The 23,061-nt window shown below is 62.1% G+C and overlaps 3 protein-coding genes across 5 annotated transcripts in view; 2 read left to right on the top strand and 1 right to left on the bottom strand.

Moving 5' to 3' along the window:
* ANO9 (anoctamin 9) overlaps window positions 1-13,468 on the top strand; it is a 19,020-nt gene extending 5,552 nt beyond the window's left edge. Inside the window, exons 12-23 of the mRNA XM_027895456.1 lie at window positions 42-78; window positions 633-744; window positions 918-975; window positions 1,146-1,243; window positions 1,419-1,585; window positions 2,064-2,216; window positions 2,478-2,625; window positions 3,194-3,313; window positions 3,513-3,606; window positions 3,710-3,822; window positions 4,368-4,421; window positions 13,458-13,468. Of these exons, the coding sequence (XP_027751257.1) occupies window positions 42-78; window positions 633-744; window positions 918-975; window positions 1,146-1,243; window positions 1,419-1,585; window positions 2,064-2,216; window positions 2,478-2,625; window positions 3,194-3,313; window positions 3,513-3,606; window positions 3,710-3,822; window positions 4,368-4,395 (1,128 nt within the window). The 3' untranslated portion in view covers window positions 4,396-4,421; window positions 13,458-13,468. The remainder of the gene's footprint in view (window positions 1-41; window positions 79-632; window positions 745-917; window positions 976-1,145; window positions 1,244-1,418; window positions 1,586-2,063; window positions 2,217-2,477; window positions 2,626-3,193; window positions 3,314-3,512; window positions 3,607-3,709; window positions 3,823-4,367; window positions 4,422-13,457) is intronic.
* SIGIRR (single Ig and TIR domain containing) lies at window positions 6,575-23,061 on the top strand. Of its 2 annotated transcripts, XM_027895482.1 has the most exons (11): window positions 6,575-6,828; window positions 8,631-8,742; window positions 9,007-9,193; window positions 9,288-9,418; window positions 9,599-9,739; window positions 9,839-9,982; window positions 10,059-10,161; window positions 10,241-10,391; window positions 11,011-11,191; window positions 11,334-11,559; window positions 23,049-23,061. In XM_027895482.1, the coding sequence occupies exons 2-10, from the start codon at window positions 8,736-8,738 to the stop codon at window positions 11,525-11,527; spliced, it is 1,239 nt and encodes a 412-aa protein (XP_027751283.1). In that variant the 5' UTR covers window positions 6,575-6,828; window positions 8,631-8,735; the 3' UTR covers window positions 11,528-11,559; window positions 23,049-23,061. The 2 variants fall into 2 exon arrangements, with proteins under 2 accessions (XP_027751283.1, XP_027751282.1); XM_027895481.1 differs by lacking the exon at window positions 23,049-23,061 and having other exon boundaries at window positions 6,576-6,828; window positions 11,334-11,895.
* On the bottom strand, window positions 12,425-20,642 carry PKP3 (plakophilin 3). Of its 2 annotated transcripts, XM_027895454.1 has the most exons (14): window positions 20,545-20,642; window positions 19,294-19,477; window positions 18,247-18,323; window positions 17,343-18,046; window positions 16,814-16,937; window positions 16,479-16,683; window positions 16,056-16,230; window positions 15,710-15,827; window positions 15,308-15,475; window positions 14,804-14,989; window positions 14,400-14,553; window positions 13,952-14,144; window positions 13,717-13,804; window positions 12,425-13,414 (listed from the first exon to the last, which is right to left on the bottom strand). In XM_027895454.1, the coding sequence occupies exons 1-14, from the start codon at window positions 20,554-20,556 to the stop codon at window positions 13,379-13,381; spliced, it is 2,424 nt and encodes an 807-aa protein (XP_027751255.1). In that variant the 5' UTR covers window positions 20,557-20,642; the 3' UTR covers window positions 12,425-13,378. The 2 variants fall into 2 exon arrangements, with proteins under 2 accessions (XP_027751255.1, XP_027751254.1); XM_027895453.1 differs by lacking the exon at window positions 20,545-20,642 and having other exon boundaries at window positions 19,294-19,516.

The raw sequence follows: 23,061 nt of genomic DNA, 5'->3' as shown, positions 1-23,061 counted from the left end.
TGGCCTCACCGCCCTGCTCATGGTGTCCCTCTCTCCTGCAGATCAACAGGCGCGTGGCCCTCTTCCTCTGCAGCCTGGGTAAGGGAAACCAGGGGCATCTCCCGCCTGCACACCCGCGCCTGCAGCGCCGAGCTGCCCGGGGGTACCTGTGGCACAGCACCCCCCCAATTCCCAAATGCACCCAGGCTACCATTCCTTCCCCTTCCTCCACCTAGGATCCCTAGGCATCTCCCAGGAAGCTCCAGCCAGGCAGGTCCCCAGGGGAGGCCAGCGGCCCCAAAACACACACTCATCTGTGGCCCAGGTGCTGCCAGCTTTTGCTGCTCCACAGCCCCATTTTGCTTTGTAGGGACCTTCACCCTACAGGGCTGAGACCCAGCACAGGCAGGAAGGCAACACAGCTCCAGGGGAGCTCACAACGTGGGTTTCCTCCCAGCTGAAAGGCCCTTTTCCCCAGGCTCATGGTTCTGAGGGACATCCCTGCTCGGCTGGGCTCTCCTCTGTCAGAGGGCACAGATGGAGGGCAAAGACACCTTTCCAACCTTCACAGAGCTGCTGTGGCACCTGAGGGGGAACAAGGCAGGGTCCCACTGCTCTGTGACCAAGCCCCCGGGCCTTGCTCCCTTTCCTAGAGAAACCACGGACCTTCTCCCAGCGGGAGAACAACTTCACCTTGAAGATTTTTATCTTCCAGTTCTTCACAAACTTCTCCTCGCTCATCTACATTGCCTTCTTCCTGGGACGGTGAGTGGCAGCTGGGGGCAAGCAGCGGGCAGACGGGGCACATGTCCCCACCTCTCCCCAGAGTCCAGGGACAGACCCACCCCCCCGCCCTCCCTGCCAGGCACAGGGACCCCAATTTGGGACTCGGGGGGCCATGGCTCAACAGGTATTGCTGTTGTTGCTTCCTCGCCCAGGATCAACGGCCGCCCGGGGCACTACGTGCGCATTGCTGGCCGGTGGAGGCTGGAGGAGGTGAGGCACTCGCCCTGAAGCTCTCTGACCCCACAAACAACCCTCCTCTTCCTTTTCCTACTGCCCCTAGAGAGGCTCTGGGAATCTCAGCTTCCTCCCCTAGCAAAGGACCCCTTGGTCTTGCCCACCCTGCTTGCAGGGCACAACCCTTCTCCTCTCCTCCCTTCCAGTGCCACCCCAGCGGATGCATCACTGACCTCTTCATCCAGATGGCCATCATCATGCTGCTCAAGCAGACCATCAGCAACGTGATGGAGTATCTCATCCCGTAAGCTTCCCTTGCTGAAGCTCCTGCACAGCCAGGACACTGTCGCAGCTCTCACAGAGAGGAACCCTGGTCTTTGGGCCAGGGTGTCCTCCATTCCCTTCCCCCAGGGGTGTCCCAGCAGCAGACCAGCCCTGCTGTCCTCTGCAGCAGCCACACAAATCCCTCTGTCTTGCAGCTGGATAAGCCACAAGCTACGCAAGAAGCATAAGCACCCCCAGAAAAGGAGCATATTTTTGGGAGAGGAGGAGGAGGTTGAGGACCCCTGCAAAAGGCAGTGGCTGAGCAACTATGAGCTCAACGAGGTCAACGTCTTCAGCTTGTTCAACGAGTTCTTGGAGATGAGTATGTAGGGCCGGCGAGGAGGGTGCTGGGGCAGAGCCACGTGTGCTCCTTGGCTGGAGAGTGCTGGATGCTGGGGAAGGGATTCCTGTAGGGAAGGGAGAAATCTGAGCCCCACCTCCACACCCAGCCCCACTCTGAGAGCTCTGGCACACCAAGGAGATCATTCCCAAAGCAGATGGAGCAGGCATCTGTGCTGGTCTCACACCTTCCTCTCCTCCCACGGTGATGGCTGTAATCCCAGTGTGGTCCCTCAAACAGTGGGTCCCCACAGATCCCCCCTCTGACAGCCCCACGAGAGCTAGGGGTCCCCAGTGGGGGTGTGGGGTCCCTAAGGCATGCCTATGTCCCACTTCCACCCCTGCAAAGCCCCTCTCCCCCAAGCCACAAAGCAGGACAAACCCAGACAGCGTTACGGACCCTGGGGGACATCTGCTCTGCAGCAGCTTCACACCAGCACCTGGTGTCTCCCCCTTTGCAGTTATCCAGTACAGCTTCACCACCATCTTTGTCGCTGCCTTCCCCCTGGCCCCGTTCCTGGCGTTCCTCAACAACCTCTTCGAGATCCACCTGGACGCCATCAAGATGGTGCGGCTGCACCGGCGCTTGGTGCCCAGGAGGGCCAACGACATCGGTGAGGGGGGTCCACGGGCGCCCTCCTGCCAGCACTGCTGCTTGGGCCAATGGTGCTTAGCCCCTTCCCCAGAAGCCCCTGAACACCCCATGGAAGTAGGAGAGCATGGGGACAGCCGTGGGTTGGGGAAGGAGAAGCCGCTTCAGGCCCTGAAGAGGCTGAGGGGCAGCTTGGACTGGCCGTGCCAAACCTGTCTCTGAGATGGAGCTGGGGCTGCAGTGGGGTGGCAGAGGGGTCTCACCAGCTGCTCTTCTCCTGCAGGGATCTGGCTGCAGGTCCTGGAGGCCATCGGCATCCTAGCTGTCATCGGGAACGGGCTGGTGATTGCCATCACCTCCGATTTCATCCCAATGCAGGTCTACAAGTACATGTACAGCCCCTGTGTGGGGGAGAACCACACCGACGTGGAGTGAGTTCAGTCCCTGAGCAGACCCCACCTGCCCCAGTGCCACTACGGCAGGAGCACAGGGAAGCTGAGCTGTCCCCTAAAGTGGGGTGGGGGGAAAGGGGAGCAGGGCAGACTTTCCGGTGGCATCCTCTTCAGCATCCCCAGCTGGCCTCCCACTCACTGTGTAACATGGGAGAGCTGCAGGACTGCAGAGATGCCAGCTCACACTCTCTCCTGCCCTCCCCCTGTTCCTTCAAGCCTTCCCTGAATGACCCAGAGCAGTCAAACTAGACAGAAGTCTCAGAGACCTCCATTTCCCCCAGGCTGTGTGAAAATGGGGAGGGAGGGAGGAGAAAGAGAGGCCCAGGTGGGTGCTGGCTCCCCCAAAATGGGAGGTTACAGTGCTTAACCACACTACAAGTCACCCGAGAACCCACACACCAGGGAAACCTTAGAAATGAAAGCTGCAGACAGATGGGCTTTGTTGCCACCTGGGGACCTCTGAGCTCCCCAGAAGGGACAAAAGCTGCTTGGCTTAGGGCCTCCCACAGCCCCCCAAAATGGCCACAAACCCAGTCCTTCCCTGCAGCTGCTCCACGGGGTACATCAACCACAGCCTCTCCGTCTTCCGCATCCGGGATTTCGAGCCCGACATGGGTATGCCTGAGATGCTGCCGAACTTTGACAGGGATGAGATCACGGAATGCAGGTGAGAGCAGCCCCCACCACACCCTGTGCCCCTCACCGTTACATCCGGCCTGTGGCCAGGGCGTGGGTGGGTGACGGAGCTGGAGGCAGCTGGGGGAAGCTGCTGGGGCTCTTCTCTGACCCCCACGGAGGGAGCCAAGGCAGGGTGTGACGCCTGGCACAGAGGAGCATGGGCTGGCACTGATGGGGCTGTGCTGCAGGTACCGGGATTACCGGCACGCTGATGACTACACCTACACCATACAGTTCTGGCACATCTTCGCTGCCCGGCTTGCCTTCCTCATCATCTTCGAGGTGAGCACCCAGGAGGACAGGAGAGGGCTGGGACAGGGGGAAGGGACTGGGTGCAGGCCCCTTGCCCTGGCTGGGAGCCCCTGACTGCCTTTGCTCCCTGCAGCACGTGGCTCTGTGTGTTAAGCTGATCGCAGCCTGGTACATCCCTGACGTCCCCCAGAAGGTCAAGAATGAGCTTCTGTCCAGAAAACACAGTGACCTTCGTAAAGAACTGAGGTGAGTGATGCCCCAGAAGGTGCCAGGGAGATGGTCCACCCTGTAGCAGGAGATCTGCAGGATCTGTCCATTCCAGAGCCCCATTCCCTTTGGAAAAAGAAAAGCTCCAAGTTAAAATAAGGAGTGATTTTGCCCAGCTTTTCCATCTAAACTTTGTTTAATATAAAAGGATTAAGTATTTAAGCAGAAAATGGAAGCAATGTAAACAAGAGCCTCAGGCTGGGCCACCCTGGTGCTGCTGTCCCCCACAGACTGAGCCCCACTCTCGGGAGGGCTCAGCCTGCCCCCCTTCACGGCCACCCTGTCCCAACTGCCACCCATAATCCCAGTGGGAGCAGAGAGTGGGGTTCAGGAAGCACCACACTGCTACAGTTCAGCTTCCTAGCTCTGCCTTCCCCTTGACTGCAGGATTTCCCCCGAACAGGGGTTTCCCACAGCCTGTCATTTTTCCTCTGGTTATTTTTGGCAAAAGGCTCCATTTCCACTCGGAGTGTTTTCCATACCTCCAGTTCAGACAGTTCTCTTACCCTCTCCTCTCTCCCCAGCATGATGGAGTACTCCACCGAGGTGTAACTGCTGCTTACCGAGGAGAACACGGAGTCGAGCCCCCTCCCCAGCCTGGCAGTGCCGTGGGTGCTGGATGAACTCCCGGCACAGTGCCACATCTGGCAGCACTAGACTTGAACTGGGAAGTGATGCTGAGACAGTGGCTTTGCAGGAGCAGGATGTTTTCTGACTTGGAAAGGAAGGATGCTGTGGCAGAGCTGGGATGTGCCTCCCCTGCACATGGAGTAGCTGGGGCAGAGCTGTGGCATGGGGGACAAACCTGGCTGGGCTGCAGGAGGCGACCTGAGTCCTCCTCACTCACTGCCTTAAGCACAGGAAACACCAGTTACCTCATTTCAGGTTCCCTCTTCAGGCCTTTTTTTGCACTTTGGCCTTTTTTTCCACTGCCTTCCGTGACCTCCCCATTTCAGAGTCCCTCTTTCACTGCAGTCCTCCTCGGCACGACTCCCACATGGCTGCAGCTCCGACCTGCTGTTTCCCTGGAAAAAATGCTGTTGTTATCCTGACTGAGTTTAGCTCCAGGCTCAGCTGAGTCCTGACAGTTGTGCCTGGCTCAACTACCACCAGCAAACAGTAAATAAACACAACCCACGTGCGGACACACAGACTTTTACCTGGTGCCTGGTGTTGCTTCTGCCTTCCTCCTCTGCCATCCCCAACACCCAAAGAAATTTTGCCCCAAACCTTTCCTTGTCTCACTGGGGACAATCATAACAGGTGGGAGCTGCAGTGCCCCTGGTGAGACACCAGATTTTGGCACTTCAGCCATGTACAGTAGGAAAACAGCCTCGTAAGTGTGCCAGAATAATGGAAATAACCGAGAAAGTTGGGGAAAAAATCAGCAAACCTGAAGTGGCAAGGCTAGCAATAGTTATCCTACCTCTTCCCTTAGTGCTGGGCCACCCCTTCTCTGACTTCTGCAGACAGAAGGGGTTTGTCTCCAGCAGGATTGGGATCCCACCCCAGGGCTGGATGGGTGCCACAGCTCCAGGGGGCTGATGAGTGATCCAGAGGCAGAGCTGAGGATCTCTTACCTACCACAGGGATAACCCTGAGGGACAAAAAGGGTCTTATCAGCTCCGTATTTGCTCCCAAACCTCCTCACACCCTTGCCATCCCCAGGACCTGGGCTTGTTCCATGTGATCCTTTACTATCCCACAAATCCAACAGGCTTACGCTGGATTTCACTGCCAGTGCATCACAATGTCCATGACACGTGTTTAGCAGTGCAGTCCCCCCAGAAAGGGCTGCTCCATCAGCTGCTGCCCCAGACACACACAGCCAACAGCTCTGGGGCACAGGAGCGGGGCATTCTTCCTAGAGCTCCAGTGGGGTTCCCTCTGTTCCTTTTCCCCCCACAACAAGCCAACAGCAGAGATATTTCATACCAAAACCAAGGAGGAGCCAGAGCGTTTCTCCATGTGAACAGGTTCTGTTCTGTTCACAGAACAGACCTGCCTGTGACCTGTACCTGTCTATTCTGTACATATACATATATAAACACATACACACACCGTACCCAGGGCCCTTTTCTTCCCTTTTTGGCCCCAAAGCACATTTCAGCTGATGCTTTTGCTGCTCAGCACCTGCAGTTCATGTCGGTGTTTCTCCAGAGGCTGGTGGTGCTGCCGCAGTGACCAACCCGCGCCTGGGGTGTGCTGAGGCTCTAATCACCTCCTCGGTAATTAGTTCAGGTGATACTGTTGTCCACAAGTGGCCACAGCCAGATCCAGCTCCCCACAGCCAGTGCCAGCTGGAGCAGCCACCTCCAGTACTGGCTCCAACCAGCAAAGAGCCTCTAAAGTCACAGAGGGAAGGAAACAGAGAAAACAGGAGACCCCACAATGCCCGTGGGCACAGCCAGCAGCCTCCCCCAGCCCCTAGTAACTCACCTCTGTGGAGCCAGAGAGTGTCAAGTTTGACAGTGCACAGCACACCATGACCCCAAAGTGCAGTCCCCAGCTCCAACCCATCCCCTGGAACACCCCCCAACACCCTCCGTGCCTGGTGGTGGTGGGAAATGGGGTGGGTTTCATCTTTCCCTGACACCACAGCAGACTTTTCCACCTTGGCCCCCAAGCCTGCTGCCACTTGCATGTGCCTGGCAGGCTGGGCGGGTTGTTGCCCCCCTATTCTTTTCTCCTTTATTCTCTCTTTTCCCCTCCCCTGAAGCCAGAGCTGTTTTTTTTTTTCCCTGCAGGTTCAGGTGGAGGTGGAGCAGCAGGAGGGAGGGACTGCCAACCCTTCCCACAGGCCTGGAGCCCGGCGATTGGGGCGGTGGCAGCGCCCAGCCGAGGGCAGGGGCTGAACCGGGAGGAGAAATAGATAAAATATTAAAACAAAAGAAAAAGAGAAAACCCGAGCACTGACCTGGCCGGTCCAGTCGGCTCGAGCAGGAGGGGACGGGCAGGAAGCCTGAGGCCGAGGAAGCTCCAAAGGTAAACGCAGCTCTGTTCCACTTCCCTTTCCGCGCCGATGCCGCCTCGGACAGGGTCAGCAGGGTTTCAACCTCACCCCACGCCCTGTGGTTCTCCTCGGGTTCTCCTTCACTCTCCTCTGGTTTTTCTCTGGCTCTCCATGCTGATTTCTCCTGCACCACAACCCCCTTGGCCACCATGCCTCCCTGCCTGCCTCGCTTTCCCCATGCCTGAGCTCCAGGGAACGCTGCCCCCCCAGCCGGCACCCACCACCCCATGGCATCCACACGGTTCTCTGCCTCAAATCAGGTGTGTCCTCAAAACCAAGACATGGGAAATGGGAGCTGCAGCTGCCTGTTAGCGGGCACTCCTCCTTCCTCTGCACTCAGCAGCCCTGGCACTCACTCCCCTGGTGGGCATCCAGCACTGTGTCAGGAGCAGGGGGGCCCTCGGGACCTCCCCACACTCCCTGGCCAGGCTGAAGCTTGTGGGGCTTCCTTACTTCAACCATCTGAGGGAAATGATTTAGGAGTGACCCATCCAGGCTGGAGTGAGCAGAGCTGGAGCATCCTGCCAGGCAGAGACAGCCCCATGCCACCCTGGTGAGGGTCTCTCATTCCTTCTGCATGCGAAATCCAGGGGGGCTGGCTCTCCTCCATCCCTTGCTCTTCCTTTCCTGGCCATGGAGAAACCCAGTTAATCCCTTAGGTACAAATCACTTCGCAGCTGCTCAAGCTGAACACATAACACGCGTTCCCCGCGTACCTTGACCCCCTGTTTAACCCCAGACTGGTCCTGGGCTGTGCCAGAGGGGAGCACCATGCCACCATCCCTGCGCTGAGCACCACAGAGCTTCCCCTTCCACACCAGCAGACACAGCTTTTCCAGAGGCTGAGCCCAGCCCTGCTGCCACCCAAAATCAGGGAGCAGCTGAGAGTGCCAAAGCTCCAGGGAGAAGATGCCACTGGGAGAGGTTTTCCCCCCTCCTGACCCCCAGAGTTAGGCCAGGTGTTTACGATAGAAACACAGCACCGTGACATCCTTGAAACTCCCACCTCAGCCCTGGCACCCCCATCACCCACACCAGGGCTCTGTGAGTGTTTGGGGATGGCAGAGCCTGACCTTGCCAGGATCTGCTCTGCCATCTGCTCCCGGTATCTGCCTCTTCCCACGAGGCGATGGTACTGACACCGCTGCCCATTATATGTGTGTGGGGGGTGTCTCTGTGTGCCATCCCTGTGCTCTCCACTTTTGCCTGGCATGTTGTGCAGCTGTGCCAATCCCTGGCCACAGCCAGGGGGTAGCAACCGGACACACCGGGAACACGGCACCCGCAGGAGGAGCTCTCCAGGTGGGAGCTGCCTTTCCAGAAACAAACTAATTCCTGCTGTCAGTTAGCGAGTTCAAGGGCATGTCAGGCTGGAGGCAACTGTGCAGCTCATGGCAGGCGTGGTAGGCAAAGGGGGTCCTGCTGAGCCCTCCCAAGGCCTCATTTCCTGGGAAGGTGCTGCACACCCTCTGGCTGAGCTCGCTTCCCCTCCCCGGTCTCGGGTTTGAGCTGAAGCCGCGTTCTTAACATCCCACAGCACCTGGTTGGTCATTAATCACCTCCCACCTGTAAATTCTCTGTTGGGAAAGCCAGGCTGGGAGTCAGTGCAGGGAGGGCAGGTGACACGGTGGCCACCATGCTGTGGGTGGGACTTTGGCTTTACCACAGAGCATCACCCACCACCCCCAGACTGAACTGCTGCAGGGACTGATGGAGACAGGTGGGAGCTCCCGAAGCAGGCAGCGCTCATAGATCCATTCCTGGTCTCTCCCAGGCCCAGCCTGCCCTGTGGCAGAGGCAGGTGGACTTTGCCCCTCCGGAAGACGCTGCACACAGGGGCCTCCGGGGATGCCGGCAGCGCCCGTCACCTGAGCACGCCATGGCAGGTAAGTAAAACCCAAACTCTCACCTGCTCTCAGCTGGGAAGGGTCCCTGTGCAGGCACAGCTGGGGGTCCTGCTCTGGCTTCACCTCATGGAGCAGGCGAGGGTCCAGCCCAGCCCCCAAAACCAGCTCAGCCTGTTGCTAAACAGCCCCGAGCGCTGCTTGCTGCCAGACTCCCATGGCAGAGCTTGTTTTTCTGAGATGGCTACAACAGCAGGGAGCTGGATCAGCTGTCCCATCCAAAGCCCCTCCTTGCTGTGCCCCCAGACCTCTGCAGCAGGCCCCCCGAAATCCTGGTCCCGGCTGCCAATGAGACGCTGCAGCTGACGCTGGGGAGCCAGGTCGGGCTGAACTGCACCGTGCGCTGGGCCGGGGCCGAGAGCTGCCGGCCCATCCCTGCCTGGAGCAAGGATGGGCAGTGGCTGGGCAACGGGAGCAGCCAGGACACTGCCTGGTAAGGAGCCTGCCCTGGGGACATCCATCCATCCGGGGGCGGGGGGGGAGAGTCATCACACAGCCCAACCCATGGCGGCCCCATCTCCCCTCAGGTCTGCCCAAAACATCTCGGAGCAGTTCCTGGCCACTGTCCTGCACCTCAACCTCACCCACGATGCCGACTTTGGGGTGTTTGCCTGCTGGCTCAGCAACGCCACAGCCACCTTCACCCTGCAGCGAGCGGGTAGGGACAGGCTGGGGACAGGGAGGGGACACCCCCCATGGAGAACCCATGTGCCATGGGGCATTGACGCGCGTAATAGGGGCACTGCTGCCTCTCCCAGGGTGCAAATCTACACCAAACCCAAAAAACCCAGGCCAAGGCCACCAGCCACACTCACCGCGTCCTTCCCTGTCCTCACAGAGACAGCGGGGCACGTGCCGGCGGTGCTGGCAGCCCTCCTGGTCCTGGCACTCCTGGTGCTCCTGGCTGTGCTCTATGTCCGGTGCCGCCTGAACGTGCTCCTCTGGTACCGGAACCACTACGGCGAGCTGGAGATCAATGGTGAGCCGGGGGGAACAGCTCCCCTGGGAACAGCCCACCCTGGTCCAGGGGCTCACAGACCCCTCTCTGTGTTCCCCCCTGCCCCGTGGATCTCCCCAGACGGGAAGTTGTACGACGCCTACGTCTCCCATGCCACCGCCCCTGACGACCGAAAGTTCGTGCACTTCATCGTGAAGCCGCAGCTGGAGAACCGCTACGGCTACAAGCTCTTCCTGGACGAGCAGAACATCCTGCCCAACTCAGGTAGGCACCAGCCCCGCATGGGGCTGGGCAGGGGGTCACACGGGTGCCCATGAGCTTCAGACCCCTTTGCCCACAGAGCCATCAGCCGACCTGATTATGAATGTCAGCCGGTGCCGGCGCCTCATCGTGGTCCTCTCTGTCGCGTACCTGGAGCAGGACTGGTGCAACAGCAGCTTCAGGTAGAGGTGGAGCAGCTCCCGGGGAAGAAGAGAGGGGCTGGTGGGTCCTTCACCCCTCTGGCACATACCTGTCTTGCAGGGAAGGGCTCTGGAGGCTACTGGAGCTTTCCAGGAAACCCATCTTCATCGTCTTCGAGAGCCAGTACCGGGAGATCACCCACCCTGCCATCACCCTGCTGAAGCAGCACCGGAACACCGTGACCCTGCTGGTGTGGCGATCTGGCTCCATGGTGAGCTCTGAGCTGGATCCTGACCCACTGGCACCCCCTTTCCATCCCCAGCACCCCTCTGTGTCAGCCTTCTGTGTCAGCCTCCCTGCTGCCCTCTGGGGCTGCTCCATGGTGAGAGCTCAGCAGGACCAATCCCAGCAGCACCCCACTTCCGTTCCCAGCTCCCCATTTTGTGTCAGCCTCCCTCTGGGGCTGCTCCCCAGGCTCCAATGCTAAAGAGCAGCTTGGGGCACTTGTCTTTTAGAGGCAATTTAAAAATGCAACCAGAACAGCCCTGGATCTGGGTGCTTACCCCCAAACCTGCACAGTCAGGGCCCTGTTGCGTTCCAGGGTCTCTCCAGCCCCAGCTGTCGGAGCGGAGCTTTGGCCCTCAGCCGCTCCGGCCATTTCAGGGCCAGGCTGGGAGCTGGAGCCCCGAGGAGTGTTCCAGCAGGTCAGGCCGGTTTCTCTGCCGGCGCATGGGCACGATGCCACACTGGAGCACAGCCCTCACCTTGGCTGAGCTCCCACCATCAGGAAGAACGAGCTGAGGCTGTGAAACCCTCCCCAGCACCGTGTGGGGCCAGGCTCGGCTCTGCCTTGGTCCCAGCACAGGTCATCTTCCCCTCTGACCCTGCAGACCCCGTCGTCGGACTTCTGGAAGGAGCTGTGCCTGGCCCTGCCACGCAAAGTGTCCTTCCAGGGCAGCGTGGGGGACCCACAGACCCAGCTGCAGGAGGACAAGGACCCCATGCTGATCCTGCACAGCAGCTACCTGGACAGCACAGGAGACCTCGATCCGGATGGAGACCTTGGCACAGGTCCGTGTCTCCCGCTGTTCCTCCTGGGGGGACAGTTGTGTGCTGGAGGTCACGTCTGGGCTTTGCCACTCCTTCTTGTGGCAGCAGACTGGGTCCAGCTCCTTCTCTCCGCCTCCTAAATCCATCTCCCTGCTCCTGCCAGGCCTCCGAGGGCGCATCTTTGGAAGCCCCCCGCCCCCCCGCCTCAGCACCCCCAGGACTCCAGCTGTTGGTGGGATGGAGGACGTGCAGCTCCGGGACAGCCACAGGCCCGAGCTCGATGTCTCGGACCTGGGATCGCGCAACTACAGCGCCCGCACTGATTTCTACTGCCTGGTGACAGAGGATGACATCTGAGCAGAGCCACAGGCCAGAGACACGGTGTTCCCGTATGTCCCGTGGGGACATACAGACCAGGTCACGGCAGAGGAGCCCCGGCGTTACGATGGGACCAGAGCCACGGTCGTGGTGGGAAAGCAGAAGCTGGCTCTGCGGTGGAAAACCATCACCAGGAACACCCTGCCCACAGCACCACCCCTGAGTGCTGGGCCCCATCCCTCGCCATGGGTGGCAGGGACATTCTTCCTGCATGATGGACAAGCACTGGGATGGGTGATGCCCTCCAAAGAGCAACTGTGCCCCAGCCTCAGGGAGTGCCAGGCGGGAGTGGCGGCGGCACCTCTGTCCCACGGGAACCCCGTGGCAATAAAAGGCTGCTGCACCCACTGGGTCCATCCATGGCGTGGACAGGGGTGACACAGGGTGGGGCTTTCCCTACCATAGGCAGCAGGATGGGCAGCTCTGTGCTGTGTCCCTCCCACACCAGCGTCCCTGTCACACTGACTCAGAGCCACGCTGGGCACAGTGAGTGGGGTGGCACTGTGGGGTGAGCTCACCCCATGCTGGCTACCCCGAGGTCCTGGTGTACCCGGGGTGCTGTCCCTCCTCCCACTTGCCAGCCAAGCACAGGGCCAGGTGGGCATCATTCAAGGCCTTTATTTCAGGGGTACACAGGGTTCAGGAGGTTTGTACACAGAGAGCTGGGGAGGCAAACACTCCAGGAGCCCTAGCCAGGACCGCGCCGGGTGTTGCTCACTGAGGGGGCCACACTAGCCCCGGATGCAGCCCTTCTGGCAGCATCACCCACTTCCCCAAACCCTCCCACCCCTCTACCTACTCTACCTCGTTTTCCCCCGGGGTATGCTGTGCCCCCCAAGCGCAGGGGCTCCCTTCAGCCCCAAACCTGCTGGCAGCCCGAAGCCACCCCACAGCCCACCTGAGCTTTGGACCTGCTGCCCCGCCTGTGCCCAGCACCGAGGCAGCCGGGGGCACTGGGGGCATCTCCCCACCCACGGGGCGATGCCGCTCAGCAAACACGACCCAGCCGGCCCTGCCCAGATCCCGCTCCTGCCGTGCCAGCCGGGCCCAGCCCTGGCAGCAGCTGGCGAGGAGCGGCAGTGGCGGCTCTGCCACACTGGGACAGTCCCCACAGGGTGACAGATGGGCTCCAGGGACACCACAGCTTCCTGCAGTGAGGGCACAGGCAGTCCCAGTCACACACATCCCTCTACCCGACAACACTGGCAAAGGGGGCACACAGCACTACATCACCAACGTTGCTTCCCAGCTCCCTGCAGCCGCCGTGCCACCCCAGAAACTGTGGGAAGCCACCTCAGAGCCCTCTAAGCCCCCCAAGCCATGCAAAGCCCCGTCCCCACCCAGCTGGGGCACAGCACATGTATTCCACAGCACAGCCTGCACTGGCACAGGGCACCGACACCCACCCAGCCCCGCGGCGCAGGGAGCTGGGATGAAGCAGCTCTGAAAGCCCCCCTGACCCAGCGCTGCTCTACAGGAGCCTTCCCAAATTCCTGTGGTTCCTCCCCCTCTGTCAAGCTGCAGGACAAGCCAAATTTTGCACCCTGAGGGTGGGGAGGGTTCCCAAGGGGTACTGTGAGGCAGACCCCTACTAATGGGGTCCCTATGAGGCCCCACAGCAGAGCCAAAAGCAGCTTCTGGGTTTAAGGCTGGGCAGGAGGGAGGACAAGTGTCCCTCAGCAAGGGAAGGGGACCCAGCAGAGGAGAGAGGCACATGGGATGTGGTGGGAACTAGGCTATGGAGGGGGGGTCTGATGGCGAGCAGCCTCCCCAGGGCATGGCTGGCAGCATGGAGCGTCCCAGCAGGGCATTCCAGCTCCCAGGGTGTCCTCACAGGCTGAGGAAGTCCTCCTTCCGGTACCCCTTCTGCAAGGAGACAGAATCCCATCACACGGGGCAGTGGGAATAGGCACATGGACCCCTCTGCTCCAGCACCCACAGGCCATGCTGTCCCCACGCAGGGCTGTCCCCACCCCATCTGCACAAGGACAATGCTCTGGGATGTCCCCACCTCTCAGAAGGGGCAGGCATGGAGTGGGGACCCACCATGTGCTGGGAAGCACTTGGGTGGTGTGGCTCTCCAGGGTGAATCCCCTGGCCCTGATTCCCTCAGGATCCCCCCTCAGAATCCCCACAAGGATACATGAAGCTCCAGAATGGGTACATACCATCTTGAAGTCCCGGTGGAGCTTGGTATACTGCCACATGTTTCCCAGGAGACTCGCTGCGGCCCGGGAGGACTTCTCGTTGTCCGAGCTGGGACAGGGACAGGATGCAATGAGCTTTGGGGATGGCGGAGCCCACCAGCCCCAAGGAGACCACCCTAGAGGGGCCCAGAGGGACTGGGGGCTCTCAGGTGGGGAGAGGCAGGAGGTGAGAGGCTGGGGCCCAGGGAGCTCCCACCTGTCCCGTCGCTTCTTGATGAAGAAGAGCTTCCTGAGGCCGTCGAAGTAGACGATGTCACGGGCAGCCATGGGGCTCTCCACCACCAGGTTGTTGAGCACGGCGATGATGTTCACAATGACATCGGCGGGCGGTGCCTTGTCCCCCACGCTCCCTGGCAGCTTCTCGATCAGGTGGCTGACCACCTTGGTGGCTGTGGGCAAAGGGCACGTCAGGGCTGGTGGCCAGACCCAGGAGAATGCGGCAGTCCCCGGGGTGCAAGGCGGGGACAGAGTAGAGCCGTGTCTGGGAACAGGGAATGGACCAGCCCACATGCTCAGCTGTGAGCAGGGATGGAGCAGGCAGGATGGGGCTGGGGTTAACTGGAGACCAGACTGAGGAGGAAAAGGTTGCAAGGCACCCATTGGGCACCACCCCGCCCCAGCCTTGCATGCCCCCTGGGACTCACACATCTCATCCTTGTTGCGGGCATGGCGGGACAGGTTGCGGATGAGCCCGGTCAGGGAGCGCAGCTGGTGGTGGTCGGCGGTGCGGACACGGTCCAGAACGGGGTTCAGGATGCGCTCCTGCTCCAGCGCCAGACGGCTCAGCACCCCTGCCCACTGGCAAGGCAAACACACCTGCGTGGAGCCTCCCACGGGCACTCACCACTCCTCCTCCACTTCTTTCTCCTCTTCCTCCTCCCCTTCTTCCTCCCCATCCCTGAGGCAGGTCGGTGTGATCCCTGCCCGGGTGATGACCCAGGAGAGGAGGTGCCTCCCCTTCCCGGAGGTGTCCCCCATACCCAGGCACAGTTGTGACGGCCACATGGTGAGGACCACCAGGCTCTCCCTGGGCACCCCTGCTCCTCACCCTGCGGTCCCCGGCTGTGATGTTTTGCAGGGCGCCCGAGGCCGCCTCCGTCGTGTGCTTGTTGAGCTCGCAGCGCTGCAGCAGCCGGTTGTAGATGCCGACGATCTGCGGGTTCCAGAGCCACTCCATCCCCTTGGGGTCCTTGGAGACCTCCGTGAAGGTGACGATGTCCGCGTTCAGGTAGTGCTGTGGGACGGGGGCACCGTTAGACTCAGGAGGTAGCCCCTCCGCAGTGCCCCTCATTGCCAGAGTCCCCTCTTGCCTGCCTGGGCAGGGACCTGGCAGGTCACCCTGGCTGCGTCATGCCCCGTGGTGTGGAAAAGCGGGGGTTCAGCACCCTGATTCACCCCAAACACCTGATTCACCCTCTGCTGAGCTCACCCGTGTGTCCCACCCACCCGCAGAGGCTGGCATCCACCTCCGCCCCAGCACTACCTCTGCTGCCAGTGCTTCCCAGCGCCAACCCCACCCCGGTGACAGGGCCACCACATGCCCCCCACTGACCTCACGGGCTTTCTTGCTCTGGGGGCTGAAGCAGCCCACCAGCTCCCCTGTCATCGTGCCACCAGCGCTCCTCCTGTGGCCCTCGAGGCGCTGGAGCGAGGACGGGGGCATCTCGTCGTACAGGCGGTAGGAGAGGTTCCGCAGGACACAGACTGCATTCTCCACACTCTGGCAGGGAGATGGGACATGATGGCGCCATCCTGTGCCACCTGCCAGGTTGTCCCCTGCTGGCACAGCCTCTGGGGTGCAATCCTGTGGGGCTCCATGGCCAGCCAAGGCACCGGCTGTCCCTGCTGTGCCCAGGGAGCCCGGATGGAGCCGGGCTGGCTCTCCCACCATCACATCAAGATATGCCTTTGCACCACAACAGCACCTCAGCCCCCCCAGCACCCAGGGCCTCACCTTGTCCTCTGACTTCCCCACTTCCAGGGAGCTATTCACGTAGTGGATCATGGAGTCCACCAGCCCATGGCACTCACGCATCTTCTGCCGGGTCTGTTGGCTGGCAGAGCTCAAGTTCCTGCACAGGAATGGGGGTCAGTCTCAGAGAGAAAAGGATTCCCTGCAGCCCCCTCCTGCCCCAGGAACCCCATGGAGCGGGCAGCTGGTACCTCTCCATGGGGCTGACCAGACTTTGCCAGGATACACAAGTGGGAGGGACCCCAGAAACAAGCCCTGCAGACCCTGCTCTTACATCTCTTCCTCAGCCCAAAACTTTGCCCTCAGTGGGAGGACCCAGAGCAGGTACCTGAGGAAGCCCGTGGAGTTATAAAAGATCTCTGCCTCTGAGGGGTTCTGCTGGATGACACCTGAGCCCCCCAGCCCAGAGAGGGGGACCAGGACCAGGTCTGTGAGCTGCTCCAGCGTGTCCCGTGCCAGGCGATCCTTCAGGTTGTCGCTGGAGGAGAGATTCCACAGGATCCCTGCACAGAGGGGGATCCTCAGCTCCAGAATGGCTGGAAAGCACATCCAACCCAACTCACCTCCCTAGGGGGGCTCATACCGACCAGCCACAGCCAGGAGCAGTCGTGGGGCAGGGCGGGTGACAAAGGATGCAGAGGGGTCAGCCCCATGCAGCATCATCCCAGCTCTGCTCACAGGGCGGGAGGGGGGAGTACAGTGCCACCCCCGGGGCAGGGGGACCCCCGCCCACTCTGCTGTTGTCCCCAACCTGTGACGTTCTTGCGGAGCTCGTCGTCGGGTTCTCTCAGTGTGCGCATGAGCTCGTAGATGCCATTCTCCTCCACCAGCGCCAGCTTGTTCTCGGCATTGTCATAGATGAGGTTGCGCATGGCGCCGGTGGCGTGGCGCTGCACCTCCTGGTTAGGGCTGTTGAACAGCTTCACCAGCTTGGGCATGGCCTGCAGGCTGCGGGCCTGGGGGACAGCCCTGGGGGTCAGACACACCACACTCCCAGGGCTCCCTCCAGCCCTTCCTCCCCCCTGGGGCGCCCGCCGCGGTGGAGGGGCTGGTGCACCCCCTTCTCCCATGGCTCCAGGAGCTCACCTGCTTCTTGGCACTGCTGTCGCTGTAGCACTTGTGCTGCAGGTAGGCAGCGCCCAGCACCTGCAGGTTGGGGTCGCTGGCTATCAGGTACTTCACTGCTGAGGGCAGGTCAATGTCGTCAAACCTGGAAGCACAGCCAGGTGAGAGGGAGCCCCAGCACAGTGTACCGCAGGGTTCTCCACCCACTGCATCCCGCTTCTCCAAGGAGCCCCACCAACCCTTCTCCCTCTCCGCCACATCCCACATCTCCCAGGAGCCTCCCAGCTCATCTCCTTGCACTGCGCTCCAGGGCGTGGGACTCCAGTCCCAGTAGGGTGAACACCTACCTTCCCCTGTGTCTCAGGATATGTCCAGGAAGGAGCCAAGGCTGCAGGCAGGACACACTCAGAGGTCAGCCCGTGTTATGGGACTAAACTGTGCTCACCATCCCACCCCTCCTCCCGCATGCCTTGTGCCTGGTGGGAGCTGGAGGGGTTCACCCTCATGGGACCAGTACTAAGTGTCCCCGGAGTGGTCCTGTGGCACTCACCCCCCGGCGTGGTGCCCAAGCAGCGTTCCATGCCCATTGTACATCTCCATGGCGCGCGGCTCCGGGAGGTGGTGGCCAGACTCGGCCAGGCTGCGCACGGAGGGGGCACGGGAGCTGTGCTCCCCCAGCCCCAGGAAGGCGCCCGTGCCGCCCGCGGACACTCCGCCGAAGGAGCCAGCGCTCAGCCGCGAGCGGTTGTTGCTCTGGAAGCGCTGGAGCGTCCGCATGGCAGGCGCACGGATAGTGCGGCTCGGCGGCCCCTCAGCGCCCTCCAACCACTTGCAGCCGGCCTTGGCGGCTGTGCCGGCGCTCAGCTGCCGCTCGAAGGCAAAGGAACGGGCGAAGCCGCCGCCACCCTGGCTCTTGTAAAACGGGCGGTCCAGCTGCTCCGAGAGGACGCTGTAGCGGTCGTCGGCGAGGCCGGGGGGCTGGAGCGGCCCGTCAGCCAGGCGCAGGGAGCGCAGCGACAGTGTGTCGAAGTTCTGCCGGCAGCGGTAGTTGCGCTCGTGGAAGGAGCTGGGCCGTGGAGATGTGCTGGCCGCCTGTGAGGCCGCGTAGCTGGCGCCGTAGCCCCGCGCCTTGCCCAGGCCCCCGTTGCTGATGGTGGCCACGCGCTTGTGCGGGGTGAGGTCCACGGCCGAGCGAGAGGACCAGCCGCTGCCCCGTAGGGTGCCGAAATCCTTCTTGGCCAGTGGCTGGTACAGCTAGGGGGGGAAAGTAAGGGCTTAGGAGGGGCAAGAGTCCATCCCTGCGTCCCCACTGTGGGAGAGGAAAGGATGGAGCCCAGAGCACTCCTCAGCACAACCAAAAAAGCTACAGCCCAGGCTAGGTCTCTGCCGGCATCCCCAGCCAGCTCAGTGATAGGCACCAGCACGGGGTGGGGGACAAACCCCCCCATACATACCGAGGCTTTGGGGTCCACACCATTACTCTGGGAGCGGGAGCTGAAGGAGGAGTGCAGGGTCGTGCCGTACTGACCACCTGAGGGATGGTGACAGAGGGGTCAACACAAGCATGGAGGGGTTAAAGGGAGGCCTAGGAATCAAAAGACCTCCCGCCAGCTCATCCCAGGGGGAACTGCTATGGGAGCCATGGCAGCACCAGCGGCGCTGTGGGGATGAAGGAGTGGGAGGAGACTGCCTTCACCTGCCTGCTGGCCACGGGGAGCAGAAGTGGCCTCCCCGCCCTGCATCGTGCCCTGACGGTGAGGGCACTAATTGCCACCTTGGCGGGGACGCGGCAGCTCAGCCCAGTCCCCTCTGCCGCAGCCCAATCAGAAGCCCAGGCATTCCTCACAGCTAGCCTTGGCTTCTTCCCTTGGGATGGGACCCTGACAGGGATCTTGACACCCCACTACGCCCATGGGCACCTCATGCTGCCCGTCTGCTGTGCCAGTGCCCCAGGGCTGCCGGCAGGACGGGATGGGGATACCGCCAGCCCCGGTGATGCCAGGAGCGTGACTCACACCTGCACCTCAGGCAGCCCTCAGGGGGCCAAGGGGGGTCTGTCCCCACCACTGGGGTCCCCCAGCACAGGGGTCGGGGATCCTGCGCAGCACCGGGCGAGGCAGCAGGGCGGAGGCTGCCGGCGCAGACGTTAAATGGAGGATCTGGAGCCTGGCCAGTGGTGCTGCTCAGGGCTGGGGGGGCTCTGCCAGGACGGGAAAAACCTCCCCTCTCCCAGCCCAATGTGAGGCATGGGACCCTTCCCAGTGAAAATCCCTCCTGGGGCAGGTGGGGGAACTGAGGCAGGACCCTGAGTGTGGCAAAATGAGCCCATGCTGGGGGCTGTCCTACCCCTGTTCCAGTGTTGGGGGTGCTCAGGCATGTTTGGGGGGCTTGGCCAGGGTGGGGGGTCACCCCCAAACCACCAGCCAGGGGTGTGGCTGGATTCCAGTGCCACCCAAGGGATTCCCACCACAAGTGCCCAAGGGTCCTAACAGGTCTCCCACCTCTGGTGCCATCGGTGATGTCCTCGGGGCGGGTGGGCGCCGCGTGCCCCCTCAGCATCATGCGGATGCGGACCTGCTCCTGGACGCGGGCACTGCGCAGGCGCTGGGCCTCGGCCGCCTCCCGGCCACGCTCGTCCAGCTGCCGGTCCGAGGGCAAGGCCAGGGAGCAGACGCCAGTCTCGGGCTGCAGGGCCGACAGCAGGAAGGCGTTAGTCTCCTGCATGGCAGCGGCGTGGGGGGCCCCGGCCAGCCCGGCCGCCCTGTGCAGGTGAGCGGCAGCTCAGTGTTCCCCAGCCCTAGGGAGGCTCCGTCCCGGCCCGTCCGGCCCGCCCCGCTGCCACGCCTCGCCGCCGCCGCCAGCGGGAAGGTGGGGGCCCCACTGGGGCTACTGTCACCATCGTCACCGCTGCAAATGGATGAGCCCAGGGGCAACTTCGGGGGGTCAAGGGCATGAGGGAGGCGGGTGGTCCAGGGGTCTGGGGGTCATACCTTGGGAAAAGCCAGGATCCCCTCGGGCAACTGTCTCCTTTACCTCCTAGGAGAGGCCTGGACCCCCCAGCAGCCTCCCTGTTGATCCCCAGAGATCCACGTGGCCCTGACACTGAGTCTCAGACTTTGTCCCTCCAGTGAGCTAGAGACCGCCAGGGAACCTCCTAGGAGAGACCTGACCCCCCATATGACCTCTCTGTAGAGTTCTGGGCCCCTGCATTGTCCCTCCAATGAGCCCCATACCCCCCACATGGCCTTCCAGGAGACCCTTGCACTCCCAGGAAGTCTGCAGCCAGCCCCGCATCTCCCACATTACCCACCACTAAACCCCAGGTATCCTCCCCAGAGACCCTCAGACTCCTGAGCCACTTTCCAGGGTCACGTCAAACCCTTTGGCAGCCACACAAGGACCTCAAGCCCCCAGGTGGCCCTTGGGTACTGGGGGCCAGCCCGGAGCAGGGTCTCCCTGCAGTAATTCCTGGCTGGGCCCTCCCTGCTTTGCTTTTCAAATCAGCCGGGGAATTAAAAAACAACAATAATAAAAAAGGGGCGGTTGGGCGCCACGGGCCTGCGGTGACGAACGCGGTGACTCAGACCCTGCTGCCATCACAGGTACTAATTAGCCTCACCCCATCTGCCGAGCCCGGCACGGCCGGACGGGGGGCCCCCGCGTTCCCCCACAGCCCAGTGTGCTCAGGATCAGCTCCCAAAATTCCCCTGGGGTCAGGTCACGCCGCCCTCCCGCAGCCCCAGCTCTCTGACCGAGCTGCTCATCCCTGCCCAGAGTTGTGGCCGTTCTCAGCCACGGCCGGGCAGCGGCTCTGCCCCTGCTCAGGGACACAGTGGCTCGTCCCCGGCCGGCCTGGGCGGTTTGGGGCGAGCGTGGCCACGCGGTCCCGGCTCCACAGCCAGCCCTGGCTCAGCTTGGCGTCACCGCGTTCTGGGCTGGGCCGGCTTTACAACACCCGGCGGATGACACCAGGTCTGCGCTTCGGTCGGGGGTGAAAAGGGCGGCTTGTCACCGAGGAATGTGCCGCCGTCAGCAGGAGCCGAAGCTGGGGCGGGGTGGCAAGAGCTGCGGGCCAGCATTTTGGGGTGACAGTCCCCTGGTGGCCTCCCCAAAACCCTCTCAGTGCCACCATCGTGCCAGGGACCCACCTCCCCGTCTGCAACGAGGGCTCCAACCTTATGGGTTTGTGCAGGGCCCCCCTTCGCTCAGGGGTCACCTCTGACCCTTTTGGGGTACAGCACACAGGAAAACCCTCGAAGCTCCCCGCTCTTCTCCCACCTCGGCACCGCCCCACGGGCGCACTGGCTTTGGCAGAGCTCGGCGGGCGCTCCCAGCCCGGATGAATCACGGGTTCCCCCCGCAGCGGGCGGGGAGGGGGCGGATCGCTCCCTCTGCAAGCCGATGCTTGCCCTTCGTCCCCGTGCCAGGATCGCGGGGGATCGGGGCCATCCCGGGAGCCCCCCCAGCCCCAGGGGACAAAAGGGCTTCAGGAACATCCACAAGCCCACCGGCAGCCCCATTCTCGCCGCTTCTACCTCTCGACACTACCCTGCAGCTTCCAGGTGGAAACTGGGGGGTCTCGGGGGGCTTGGGGCAGGTTCGGAGCCGGAACAGGCAGCTCTTGCCTCGTCAAGCGGCTCCCTAATTGGGGAAGGGTCGAACGGGAGGGGGACGCGCCAAGGGACTTAAAACCAGCAAATCGGCACAAAAAAAAAAAAAAAAAAAACCCAAACGCAAAAAAACCCCGAACAACAAACCACAAAACAAAGCCAGAAAAATACCCACAAAAAAACCCACCAGAAAACAACGCAAGATATTCGGAGCTAAACTGAGGGATTCCCGAGAGGCTCCGACCGCTCCAGGTGTGGTATAGAGTTAAACAAATGCAATCGGGGTGTCCCTGAAGCTGTTGCTGACCCTCCTCAGCCTGGAGGCACCTCTGTCACTCCCTCGTGGGGTGACAAAGCCACGTTCCCAGGGAGACCCAGCTCCTGGGAGCACCGCATCCTCTCGCACCCCCCTGCCCCCCGAGCACCCCTCAGCGCCCGTCCCCACGTCCAGGTCCCCTAGGGCTGGCCGTGCCCCCCCGGTGCCATCGGCGTTCGGGCAGGGAGTGGCTGGTGTAGCTCCACACAGCCCGGCCACCGCACCCACGTGCCAGGAGCCACACCAGGGACACCGAGGCATGAGGAGGGAGGGAAAAGCCTCCTGGCTACAGCTGGACAGTCTGGCAGCCGCCCGACCCAGTTGTTGGAGCCCCAGACCCCGGTACCGATGGGTGTGGACGGGTGGCAGAGTGGGTGGCACCGGCTCTCCCCAGGGACCCGTGGTGGGGACAGCCACTGCGATGGCCACGGGACCAACTGGCACGTACCTGGCTGGGTGGCCCTGAGGGGCCATTGCCCTGCAGCATCCTCCCGGCAGGCAGGTGCACCCCTGGGTGCTGCAGGGGCGCGGGTGGGCGCCGGCGTCTGCAGCAGGCGTGGGGCGCGCGGGGCCCGCCCCGCACCTCGCCCAACCAGTCTCCTCGCCGAGGTTTTGCATGGAACCCGCTCGCCTCCCCGCCAAGGCTGGGCTTTCGGGGCTCACCGTGGCTCGTCAGAACCGCCAGCACAGCGGGAGTGCCCCTGGAGGGTCCAGGGGTCCCGGGCCCCCCCCAGGTGGAGCCGCGTCTCAGCCATGTCCATGATGCTGTAAAGAGTCCCCGTGGATCCCCACTGCCACGATGGCCACGATCCAACGTGTCCTTCTCACCTCATTCCCGTGAATCCCCAGCATGGGCCACCCATTGGTGCAGCAGGGAGACTTTGGGGGTGCCAAAAGGAGAAGATGGAGGGGAGGTAGAGCTTGGGGGACACACAAGTTTTTTGGGATGCAGGGGGCTCCCCCAGGTTTGCAGGGAGTGTGTTTGTGTGCGTGGGATGGAGCAGGAGCCCTTTGAAGCCAGATAAGCTGAGAGGGAGCATTTGAAACGGGCCAAACCAGTTTGGGGGCCATCACTTACCCCAGCACCACGAAGCAGGTCCCCCCACCACACCCTATACTCACCAGGGGCTGCCGAGAAGGGACCCCCTGGCAATACCTGTTGGCTGCCAGGACCCTCCACACGGCCACTGCTGTCATGTGTAGCCTGTTCTCAGCCAGGGGCTGTTGGGAGGCTCCTGTGCTCCCTCCACAACCTCTTGGTGGGGTGGCAGCCCCTCGGCGAGGCTGGCGTTTGCCGCCGCACCCCTGACAAGCCCCAACACTTTCACAGTGTCCCTGCAGGG

The sequence above is a fragment of the Empidonax traillii genome, unplaced genomic scaffold (genome assembly GCF_003031625.1).
Source record: "Empidonax traillii isolate 1590-97213 ecotype Southwest subspecies unplaced genomic scaffold, ASM303162v1 scaffold461:size861717, whole genome shotgun sequence".
Taxonomy (NCBI): domain Eukaryota; kingdom Metazoa; phylum Chordata; class Aves; order Passeriformes; family Tyrannidae; genus Empidonax; species Empidonax traillii.
The sequence above is the reverse complement of the archived record's forward strand: the minus strand, read 5'-3'. Positions and strand labels throughout refer to the sequence as shown.